At 41.8% G+C, this 12,992-nt stretch overlaps 1 protein-coding gene across 2 annotated transcripts in view; it reads left to right on the top strand.

Moving 5' to 3' along the window:
• The window catches only part of mta1 (metastasis associated 1), a 191,144-nt gene that overhangs the window by 177,200 nt on the left and 952 nt on the right, over nucleotides 1-12,992 (top strand). For both annotated transcript variants that reach the window (XM_061969186.2, XM_061969184.2), the window contains exon 17: nucleotides 6,597-6,744. In XM_061969186.2, the coding sequence (XP_061825170.2) occupies nucleotides 6,597-6,700 (104 nt within the window). In that variant the 3' untranslated portion in view covers nucleotides 6,701-6,744. The remainder of the gene's footprint in view (nucleotides 1-6,596; nucleotides 6,745-12,992) is intronic.

Here is a 12,992-nt window from a genome sequence, read left to right as displayed (position 1 = left end):
TGTGATGCCCCGCTGGATGCATTAAACAATGTAACAAGGTTTTTCAAAATAAATCAACTCAAGTTATGGAAAAAAATGCCAACATGGCACTGCCATATTTATTATTGAAGTCACAAAGTGCATTATTTTTTTTTTAACATGCCTCAAAACAGCAGCTTGGAATTTGGGACATGCTCTCCCTGAGAGAGCATGGGGCGGGGTTGAGGTGGGGTAGTGGGGGGTGTATATTGTAGCGTCCCGGAAGAGTTAGTGCTGCAAGGGGTTCTGGGTATTTGTTCTGTTGTGTTTATGTTGTGTTACGGTGCGGATGTTCTCCCGAAATGTGTTTGTCATTCTTGTTTGGTGTGGGTTCACAGTGTGGCGCATATTTGTAACAGTGTTAAAGTTGTTTATACGGCCAACCTCAGTGTGACCTGTATGGCTGTTGACCAAGTATGCGTTGCATTCACTTGTGTGTGAGAAAAGCCGTAGATATTATGTGATTGGGCCGGCACACAAAGGCAGTGCCTTTAAGGTTTATTGGCACTCTGTACTTCTCCCTACGTCCGTGTACACAGCGGCATTTTAAAAAGTCATACATTTTACTTTTTGAAACCGATACCGATATTTTCCGATATTACATTTTAAAGCATTTATCGGCCGATAATATCAGCAGTCCGATGTTATCAAACATCTCTAATTACAAGGAAAAAAATGTTGTTTTGCAGGTGAAAGCATATTGTGTGTATATGAACGCTGCTGACAGCTGAAGGAGTTTGAATTTTTTTGGGTGGGGACGGGCGTTGTTGTTGTTGTGTCCTACTTTGACCGTCCCTGGTGGGCTCGACGGGGAGAGAAGACAGACTGGCGGATCAAGAGCTCGGAGGAGGAGGCTGCGAGTGGTACGGCTTTGGCCTCTCTGCTTTAGCTGGAGGCTACGATCCACGTTGTCATGGCAACGGCACAGAGGAAGAGGGAGGGGGGCTGCTAAGTGTATCTTGAGGGAGAAAAGCCAGGGAGAGATTTAGGGCTGGAAAAGGGCCCGTTTTTGGGGGGGATTAGTGTAGTTTGGAGACGCTTTTACAGTCTCACGTTTCCTGCTGAAGGATCTGTAAATACTTAAATGTGCGCTCTCTGAAACACGGACTTGTTCTGCGGTTCGTTAACGTTGCGTCATGTCGGGGGTGTTCAGACTGTTTTGACCCCGGGGGCCGCATTGAGCTCAAAGACTTGGGCTGGGGGCCGAAAGCCGACTGCATGTAAAGTAACAATATTTACCCACATACAGTATACTGTATATAGCCTATACATACATACATACATACATATATATATATGTGTGTGTGTGTGTGTGTGTGTGTGTGTGTGTGCATATTATGTTAATATATTATACACATATATGATACATTTACAAAAATATACATGTACACACACACAGTGTGTGTGTGTATATATATATATATATATATATATATATATATATATATACATACGTATACAGTGGTGGTCAAAAGTGTACGTACACTTGTAAAGAACATCATGTCATGGCTGTCTTGAGTTTCCAATCATTTCTACAACTCTTATTTTTTTGTGATAGAGTGATTGGAGCACATAGCGAACTGTATTAACCTTGTAGATTGTTATAGTAACAATAGGTTAAGCTTTGTCAGTGTGCCATGTGTTTACCAGTTTCCCCTAGGGCAGGGGTCGACAACCCGCGGCTCCGGAGCCGCATGCGGCTCTTTGATCACTCTGGTGCGGCTCAGCTGCATACTTGCCGACCCCCCCCGATTTTCCCGGGAGACTTCCGGATTTCAGTGCCTCTCGCAGAAAACTCCCGGGATTAATATTCTCCGATTTTCACCCTTACAATAATAATAATGGCGTGCCATGATGGTACAGCATTTAGCGCCCTTTACAATCTGTATAAACAGCGTGCCAGGCCAGCCTCTTGTTATATGCATCTTTTACTTGCACACGTGAGTGACAGCAAGGCATACTTGATCAACAGCTACACAGGTTACACTGACGGTGGCCATATAAAACAACTTTAACACTCTTACTAATAATGCGCCACACTTTGAACCAAAACCAAACAAAAATGACAAACACATTTCGGGAGAACATCTGCACCTTAACACAACATAAACACAACAGAACAAATACTCAGAATCCCATGCAGCCCTGACTTTTCCAGGCTACATTATACACCCCTGCTACCACCAAACCCCGCCCCCACCCCAACCCTGCTCCCTCACACATCTATGTGCGTCGGTTGAGGTGGGCGGAGTTTGGTAGCGGGGGTGTATAATGTAGCCCGGAAGAGTTAGGGCTGCATGGGATTCTGGGTATTTGTTCTGTTGTGTTTATGTTGTGTTACGGTGCGGATGTTCTCTTGAAATGTGTTTGTCATTCTTGTTTGGTGTGGTTTCACAGTGTGGCGCATTATTAGTAAGAGTGTTAAAGTTTTTTATACCGCCACCGTCAGTGTAACCTGTGTGGTTGTTGACCAATTTTGCCTTGCTGTCACTTACGTGAGCAAGCAGAAGCCTCATACAACGTGTGACTTGGCCGGCACGCTGGTTGTAGTGGGCGCTAAATGCTGTACCATCACGGCACGTTCGAGAGGACAGTTGCCTTCAATTTCGTAGTCTGCCGGAAAAATCGGGAGGGTTGACAAGTATGACGCTGTCAAGCGCCATTCATAGAAAACATTCAATTTTCATATTAAGGTGTGGGCCGCGTGTCTGAGACCCTTGGTTTATACGTAGCACAAAGCAAAAAAAAAACTTTGTATGCAGTGTTATGTCATTTTAAATTTCAAAAGATTTTTGTGGCTCCCATTGTTTTCTTTAATTTGTGAAACTGGTCAAAATGGCTCTTTGACTGGTAAAGGTTGCAACCCCTGCCCTAGGGCAACAACGTTAATATATGTTTGATGAAACGTAACTATATGCATGAGTGTATGTATGTATATGTGCTTGTATATGTAAAGTAAAAATGTGTGAATTAATGCGTAAAAAAAAAGCCACAAAATTGATACTAATAACTCAGGCGTGTCCAAACTTTTTCAAACAAGGACCACATACTGAAAAGTCAGTGTATGCGGAATATACAATATTTAAAGACAAAACTTAGGGTCAGCTTTGTGTTACAAGTGAGAGTTTTTAGCATTTATTAGTATCAAAAGTTAAGCCTTTTCTCATTACTTTACTATTTAGCTTTTTTTTTTTTTTTTTTTACTATTGATTTTTTCATTTGAATTGTGTAATAATAATAGCTCATTGTGTTAGCTATAACACAAAGCTGACACTGTTTGGTTTTTGAACATATGTAATGTCTGTTTTTATCATTTTTTTCCTTACAAAATAAAAATACCGCATTTTTCGGAGTATAAGTCGCACCGGCCGAAAATGCATAATAAAGAAGGACAAAAACATATGTAAGTCGCACTGGAGTATAAGTCGCATTTTTTGGGGAAATGTATTTGATAAAAGCCAACACCAAGAATAGACATTTGAAAGGCAATTTAAAATAAATAAAGAATAGTGAACAACAGGCTGAATAAGTGTAAATCAGGGGTGCTCACACTTTTTCTGCAGGCGAGCTACTTTTCAATTGATCAAGTCGTGGGGATCTACCTCATTCATATATATCATTTACATTTACTTATTTATGAAATATATGTTTTTGTTAACAAGTTAAAGGTGTTTAATGATAATGCAAGCATGTTTAACACATAGTTAATATTGTTTAAAAATTAAAGGTGTTTAATGATAATACAAGTATGTTTAATACATATAGTTAATATTGTTAACAAGTAAAAGGTGTTTAAAGATAATGCAAGCATGTTTAACACATATAGTTAATATTGTTAAAAAATTAAAGGTGTTTAATGATAATACAAGAATGTTTAATACATATAGTTAATATTGTTAACAACGTAAAGGTGTTTATAGATAATACAAGCATGTTTAATACATATAGTTAATATTGTTAACAACTTAAAGGTGTTTAAAGATAATGCAAGCATGTTTAACACATATAGTTAATATTGTTAATAAGTTAAAGGTGTTTAAAGATAATACAAGCATGTTTAACACATATAGTTAATATTGTTAATAAGTTAAAGATGTTTAAAGATAATACAAGCATGTTTAACACATATAGTTAATATTGTTAACAAGTTAAAGGTGTTTAAAGATAATACAAGCATGTTTAACACATATAGTTAATATTGTTAAAAAATTAAAGGTGTTTAATGATAATACAAGCATGTTTAATACATATAGTTAATATTGTTAACAAGTTAAAGGTGTTTAAAGATAATACAAGCATGTTTAACACATATAGTTAATATTGTTAATAAGTTAAAGGTGTTTAAAGATAATACAAGCATGTTTAACACATATAGATTCCTTTCTTTCATGAAGACAAGAATATAAGTTGGTGTATTACCTGATTCTGATGACTTGCATTGATTGGAATCAGACAGTGGTGATGATAACGTCCGCATTTTTGAATGGAGGAGAAAAAAAGTCCTCCTTTCTGTCCAATACCACATGAAAGTGGTTGGTTTTTGGCATCTTATTTGTCCAGCTTCCGTACTCCTTTGTATACACTTTACAAGAAATACATTGTCGGCAAACTCCGTAGCTTGCTAGCTTGTGCACGCCAGCTTTCTGAGACTCTTATTTTGTTAGCGCAACTGTGCAGTCGGTCTTTGGAGTTTTGACGACAGGTACGGCGCCAGAGTCTGTTGAAATAAAGCGTCTCTCGCCTTCCAGTCGGTAATTTTAATGAGCTGGCAGCAGCCAGCGTCATCTCAGAAGACCCTCGGGTGCCGTGAATGTCAATCAAGTGACGGAAGTGACGTCATAGTGAAGATTTATGATCGCTCATTTTTAGGACTATTTTTTTTAATGGCTGGCTGGTGATCGACTGACACACCCTCCGAGATCGACCGGTAGCTCGCGATCAACGTAATGAGCACCCCTGGTGTACGTTATATGAGGCATAAATAACCAACTGGTATGTTAACGTAACATATTATGGTAAGAGTCATTCAAATAACTATAACATATAGAACATGCTATACGTTTACCAAACAATCTGTCACTCCTAATCGCTAAATCCCATGAAATCTTATACGTCTAGTCTCTTACGTCAATGAGATCAATAATATTATTTCATATTTTACGCTAATGTGTTAATCATTTCACACATAAGTCGCTCCTGAGTATAAGTCGCACCCCCGGCCAAACTATGAAAAAAAACTGTGACTTATGTCCGAAAAATACGGTATATCAAAATGCTTCCCGCATTCGTTGACTTTGTAGGCGTTTGTTTGGAAAAGTTGCGACACCCTTGTATTATCGACATATTTCCCAAATGTTTTTTTTGTTTGAATACAATGCGTTTCCCCCTGACTTTTGATTCCAAAAGCAAGTACCGTATTTTCCGCACCATAAGGCGCCCTGGGTTATAAGCCGCGCCTTCAATGAACGGCATATTTCAAAACTTTGTCCACCTATAAGCCGCCCCGTGTTGTAAGCCGCATCTAACTGCGCTAAAGGAATGTCAAAAAAACAGTCAGATAGGTCAGTCAAACTTTAATAATATATTAAAACCAGCGTGATGTGGGCGCGCATGGAGTCGTATATCAACATGGACGGAGCTGCGTGAAAAAAGCCACCCGGCCTCTTCGCGTAAACTTACCTTAACCACTCGCTCATCTTTTCTTCATCCATCCATCCCTTCGAGTTAGCTTTTATGATGACGCCGGCTGGAAAGGTCTCTTTTGGCAAGGTCTTCCTTTTGAATATCACCATGGGTGGAAGTTTCTGGCCATTAGCATGGCAAGCTAGAACCACAGTGAAGGATGACTTCTCATTCCCTGTGGTGCGAATATTCACCGTACGTGCTCCCGTTGTATCCACAGTGCGGTTCACAGGAATATCAAAAGTCAGTGGAACCTCGTCCATGTTGATAATGTTCTCTGGCCGGATCTTGTTTTTACAATATGCACGGAAAGTAGCCAGCTTTTCTTGAAAGTCTTTAGGCAGTTGCTGTGAAATAGTAGTCCGTGTGCGGATGGAGAGATTGCGTCTTTTCATGAACCGGAAACCTGTCGCTTAGTAGGAGCCATTTTGTGGTCTTTACAGATGTAAACACACAAAGGAAATGAAACGTAATATCCGCGCCCTTCTTCTTCTTCTACGCGGGCGGGTGGTTGCTTACAGTAGAAGAAGAAGCGCTTCCTGTTCTATGGGGGCGGGTGCTTACCTTGGCGGTTGCTTGCGTAGAAGAAGAAGCACTTCCTCTTCTACGGGGAAAAAAGATGGCGGCTGTTTACCGTAGTTGCGAGACCGAAACTTTATGAAAATGAATCTTAATATTAATCCATATATAAAGCGCACCGGGTTATAAGCCGCACTGTCAGCTTTTGAGTAAATTTGTGGTTTTTAGGTGCGGCTAATAGTGCGGAAAATACGGTACGTTATCCATCAATCTGTACGTAAAACATGGAATACTGAAATCCAGAGGAGTTTGTGTAATAACATGTTGTAACCAGCACCCCTGCCCTATGGCATCAACATGCTCGTCTTGTTCCGCAGGCACTAAATCCAAAGTCTTGACCTGGGACATCATGGCCAAACGCATGAGTGAAATAGGCCGGGCCTCGGCCGCCATGCAGGACCAGGTTCACGAGCTGGACTGAACGCTCTGCAGGGACGTCCTCCATTGTCCACACCCCCCGCTGAGGTGAGTGCCATCATGTTTAAGTCAGGACAGTTTGGGAACTATACACATGATATCAAGGCCACTAAGTGTCCGTTAGGTACCAAGCGTGAGATGGAACCTAAACGGTGGAACTAAGCTCACTGATTGGTTGACAAACACAAAAATGTGAAACGTCAAAATAATAATTCTGTAACAAAATCAGACAATAATCAATCAATCAATCAATCAATCAATGTTTATTTATATAGCCCTAAACCACAAGTGTCTCAAAGGGCTGCACAAGCCACAATGACATCCGCAGTACAGAGCCCATATAAGGGCAAGGAAAAACTCACAACCCAGTGGGGCGTCGATGTGAATGACTATGAGAAGCCTTGGAGAGGACCGCATATGTGGGTGACTCCCCCACCCTCTAGGGGAGACCGGATGCAGTGGACGTCGAGTGGGTCTGACATAATATTGTGAAAATCCAGTCCATAGTGGATCTAACATAATAGTGTGAGTCCAGTCCATAGTAGATCTAACATAATAGTGAGAGTCCAGTCCATAGTGGATCTAACATAATAGTGAGAGTCCAGTCCATAGTGGATCTAACATAATATTGTGAAAGTCCAGTCCATAGTGAATCTAACATAATAGTGAGAGTCCAGTTCATAGTGGATCTAACATAATAGTGTGAAAGTCCAGTCCATAGTGGATCTAACATAATAGTGTGAGAGTCCAGTCCATAGTGGATCTAACATAATAGTGTGAGAGTCCAGTCCATAGTGGATCTAACATAATAATGTGAGAGTCCAGTCCATAGTGGATCTAACATAATATTGAGAGTCCAGTTCATAGTGGATCTAACATAATAATGTGAGAGTCCAGTTCATAGTGGATCTAACATAATAGTGTGAAAGTCCAGTCCATAGTGGATCTAACATAATAGTGTGAGAGTCCAGTCCATAGTGGATCTAACATAATAGTGTGAGAGTCCAGTCCATAGTCGATCTAACATAATATTGTGAAAGTCCAGTCCATAGTGAATCTAACATAATAGTGAGAGTCCAGTTCATAGTGGATCTAACATAATAATGTGAGAGTCCAGTCCATAGTGGATCTAACATAATAGTGAGAGTCCAGTCCATAGTGGATCTAACATAATAGTGAAAGTCCAGTCCATAGTGGATCTAACATTACAGTGTGAGAGTCCAGTCCATAGTGGATCTAACATAATAGTGAGAGTCCAGTCCATAGTGGATCTAACATAATAGTGTGAGAGTCTAGTCCACAGTGGATCTAACATAAAAGTGTGAAAGTCCAGTCCATAGTGGATCTAACATAATAGAGAGAGTCCAGTCCATAGTGGATCTAACATAATAGTGAGAGTCCAGTCCATAGTGGATCTAACATAATAGTGTGAGAGTCCAGTCCATAGTGGATCTAACATAATAGTGTGAGAGTTCAGTCCATAGTGGATCTAACATAATAGTGTGAGAGTCCAGTCCATAGTGGATCTAACATAATAGTGTGAGAGTCCAGTCCATAGTGGATCTAACATAATAGTTTGAGAGTCCAGTCCATAGTGGATCTAACATAATAATGAGAGTCCAGTCCATAGTGGATCTAACATAATAGTGTGAGAGTCCAGTCCATAGTGGATCTAACATAATAGTGAGAGTCCAGTCCATAGTGGATCTAACATAATAGTGAGAGTCCAGTCCATAGTGGATCTAACATAATAGTGTGTGAGTCCAGTCCATAGTGGATCTAACATAATAGTGTGAGTCCAGTCCATAGTGGATCCAACATAATAGTGAGAGTCCAGTCCATAGTGGATCTAACATAATAGTGAGAGTCCAGTCCATAGTGGATCTAACATAATAGTGTGAGAGTCCAGTTCAAAGTGGATCTAACATAATAGTGTGAGAGTCCAGTCCATAGTGGATCTAACATAATAGTGTGAGAGTCCAGTCCATAGTGGATCTAACATAATATTGTGAGAGTCCAGTCCATAGTGGATCTAACATAATAGTGAGAGTCCAGTCCATAGTGGATCTAACATAATAGTGTGAGAGTCCAGTTCAAAGTGGATCTAACATAATAGTGTGAGAGTCCAGTCCATAGTGGATCTAACATAATAGTGTGAGAGTCCAGTCCATAGTGGATCTAACATAATAGTGTGAGAGTCCAGTCCATAGTGGATCTAACACAATAGTGTGAGAGTCCAGTCCATAGTGGATCTAACATAATAGTGAGAGTCCAGTCCATAGTGGATCTAACATAATAGTGTGAGAGTCCAGTCCATAGTGGATCTAACATAATAGTGAGAGAGTCCAGTCCATAGTGGATCTAACATAATAGTGAGAGTCCAGTCCATAGTGGATCTAACATAATAGTGAGAGTCCAGTCCATAGTGGATCTAACATAATAGTGTGAGAGCCCAGTCTATAGTGGATCTAACATAATAGTGAGAGTCCAGTCCATAGTGGATCTAACATAATAGTGAGAGTCCAGTCCATAGTGGATCTAACATAATAGTGTGAGAGTCCAGTCCATAGTGGATCTAACATAATAGTGTGAGAGTCCAGTCCATAGTGGATCTAACATAATATTGTGAGAGTCCAGTCCATAGTGGATCTAACATAATAGTGTGAGATTCCAGTCCATAGTGGATCTAACATAATAGTGAGAGTCCAGTCCATAGTGGATCTAACATAATAGTGAGAGTCCAGTCTATAGTGGATCTAACATAATAGTGAGAGTCCAGTCCATAGTAGATCTAACATAATAGTGAGAGTCCAGTCCATAGTGGATCTAACATAATAGTGTGAGAGTCCAGTCCATAGTGGATCTAACATAATAGTGAGAGTCCAGTCCATAGTGGATCTAACATAATAGTGAGAGTCCAGTCCATAGTGGATCTAACATAATAGTGTGAGAGTCCAGTCCATAGTGGATCTAACATAATAGTGTGAGAGTCCAGTCCATAGTGGATCTAACATAATAGTGAGAGTCCAGTCCATAGTGGATCTAACATAATAGTGTGTGAGTCCAGTCCATAGTGGATCTAACATAATAGTGTGAGAGTCCAGTCCATAGTGGATCTAACATAATAGTGTGAGAGTCCAGTCCATAGTGGATCTAACATAATAGTGAGAGTCCAGTCCATAGTGGATCTAGTTAATAGTGTGAGAGTCCAGTCCATAGTGGATCTAACATAATAGTGTGAGAGTCCAGTCCATAGTGGATCTAACATAATAGTGTGAGAGTCCAGTCCATAGTGGATCTAACATTATAGTGAGAGTCCAGTCCATAGTGGATCTAACATAATAGTGAGAGTCCAGTCCATAGTGGATCTAACATAATAGTGAGAGTCCAGTCCATAGTGGATCTAACATAATAGTGTGAGAGTCCAGTCTATAGTGGATCTAACATAATAGTGAGAGTCCAGTCCATAGTGGATCTAACATAATAGTGTGAGAGTCCAGTCCACAGTGGATCTAACATAATAGTGTGAAAGTCCAGTCCATAGTGGATCTAACATAATAGTGAGAGTCCAGTCCACAGTAGATCTAACATAATATTGTAAGAGTCCAGTCCATAGTGGATCTAACATAATAGTGATAGAGTTTTTACATTAGTTTTAATTTACAGTCATGGAATTGAAAAGTTGCAATCTTACCTCAAATTCCACCTGAAATAGTTACAAAAATAGTCCTCTTTTCACCGGACATGTCCTCTTTTGCAGAGCTGTCAGGGCGGAGTTTCTTAAATGCCTCAAATGTCCGGCATTTTGAGTTAGGGTTGCGTGTATTTTCAATGTACGTTCAGGGTTAAGAAGGGGTTAAAAACAAAACAAACAGCAGCATTGGTGAGAGAGGGGCAGAGACAGAGAGAGAGAGAGAGAGTTATGATAAACGCGCATGCGTCGCCAGGCTCTGCTTTTTATCCATAGATTTATCACATTTAATTTTTTATTATCTATAGCAGGGGTGTCAAAAGTGTGCCCCGGAGGCCATTTGTGGCCCACAGCTAATGTTGTAAAGGCCCACGGCACATTCTAAAAATACAATTAAAATAAACAAAAACATAACAAAAGTGAAATAAAAAAGCTTAAAGGTTAAATGTAATTTAGAAAAAGTTGCAATGTTGATTAATAAAACAAAGCTGTATTTTTTTTTTTTTTTCAAACTGTCTTTGCTCAAAACATAATATTGAATCAAAATCAATGTTATTATGAATTATTGACCTATCCAAGGTTCCCATTACTTTACATCAAATATTACACTCAGAAAAATATTTTTAGTGGAAGATTTTGCAAATTTGGTAAATAAATAACCCCAAAATGTATATTTTGTTGTTTTCTTACTGTACCGAAAATGAACCGAACCGTGACCTCTAAACCGAGGTACGTACCGAACTGACATTTTTGTGTACCGTTACAATCTAGTCGTAATGAATTATGAGAAAAGAGTCTACATTCTGGGAGAAAATGGAGGGACTTATACAATTATAAAGTTGCCACTTTATGAGATCATGAAGTGGCAACTTTAGGATAAAAAATTGGCAATTTTGCAACCCCCCCCAAAAAATGTCTTAGTATGTTATCAGGGAAGGAAGTTGACTTTTTCCAAGAATAAAGTCGTAGGATTAGGAGAAAAATCCCAAGATCCATCCATCCATCCATCTTCTTCCGCTTATCCGAGGTCGGGTCGCGGGGGCAGCAGCCTAAGCAGGGAAGCCCAGACTTCCCTCTCCCCAGCCACTTCGTCCAGCTCTTCCTGTGGGACCCCGAGGCGTTCCCAGGCCAGCCGGGAGACATAGTCTTCCCAACGTGTCCTGGGTCTTCCCCGCGGCCTCCTACCGGTCGGACGTGCCCTAAGCACCTCCCGAGGGAGGCGTTCGGGTGGCATCCTGACCAGATGCCCGAACCACCTCATCTGGCTCCTCTCCATGTGGAGGAGCAGCGGCTTTACTTTGAGCTCCCCCCGGATGGCAGAGCTTCTCACCCTATCTCTAAGGGAGAGACCCGCCACCCGGCGGAGGAAACTCATTTCGGCCGCTTGTACCCGTGATCTTGTCCTTTCGGTCATGACCCAAAGCTCATGACCATAGGTGAGGATGGGAACGTAGATCGACCGGTAAATCGAGAGCTTTGCCTTCCGGCTCAGCTCTTTCTTCACCACAACGGATCGATACAGCGTCCGCATTACTGAAGACGCCGCACCGATCCGCCTGTCGATCTCACCATCCACTCTTCCCTCACTCGTGAACAAGACTCCGAGGTACTTGAACTCCTCCACTTGGGGCAAGATCTCCTCCCCAACCCGGAAATGGCACTCCACCCTTTTCCGGGCGAGAACCATGGACTCGGATTTGGAGGTGCTGATTCCCATCCCAGTCGCTTCACACTCGGCTGCGAACCGATCCAGTGAGAGCTGAAGATCTTGGCCAGATGAAGCCATCAGGACCACATCATCTGCAAAAAGCAGAGACCTAATCCTGCAGCCACCAAACCAGATCCCCTCAACGCCTTGACTGCGCCTAGAAATTCTGTCCATAAAGGTTAAGAACAGAATCGGTGACAAAGGGCAGCCTTGGCGGAGTCCAACCCTCACTGGAAACGGGTCCGACTTACTGCCGGCAATGCGGACCAAGCTCTGACACTGATCATACAGGGAGCGGACCGCCACAATAAGACAGTTCGTTACCCCATACTCTCTGAGCACTCCCCACAGGACTTCCCGAGGGACACGGTCGAATGCCTTCTCCAAGTCCACAAAGCACATGTAGACTGGTTGAGCAAACTCCCATGCACCCTCAAGGACCCTGCCGAGAGTATAGAGCTGGTCCACAGTTCCACGACCAGGACGAAAACCACACTGTTCCTCCTGAATCCGAGGTTGGACTATCCGGCGTAGCCTCCTCTCCAGTACACCTGAATAGACCTTACCGGGAAGGCTGAGGAGTGTGATCCCACGATAGTTGGAACACACCCTCCGGTTCCCCTTCTTAAAGAGAGGAACCACCACCCCGGTCTGCCAATCCAGAGGTACCGCCCCCGATGTCCACGCGATGTGGACATCCCCACAGCATCCAGAGCCTTAAGGAACTCCGGGCGGATCTCATCCACCCCTGGAGCCTTGCCACCGAGGAGCTTTTTAACTACCTCAGCAACCTCATCCCCAGAAATAGAAGAGCCCACCACAGATTCCCCAGGCACTGCTTCCTCATAGGAAGACGTGCTGGTAGGATTGAGGAGGTCTTCTAAGTATTCCTTCCAC

Source organism: Nerophis lumbriciformis, linkage group LG08 (genome assembly GCF_033978685.3).
Source record: "Nerophis lumbriciformis linkage group LG08, RoL_Nlum_v2.1, whole genome shotgun sequence".
In the NCBI taxonomy this organism is placed as follows: domain Eukaryota; kingdom Metazoa; phylum Chordata; class Actinopteri; order Syngnathiformes; family Syngnathidae; genus Nerophis; species Nerophis lumbriciformis.
The sequence above is the reverse complement of the archived record's forward strand: the minus strand, read 5'-3'. Positions and strand labels throughout refer to the sequence as shown.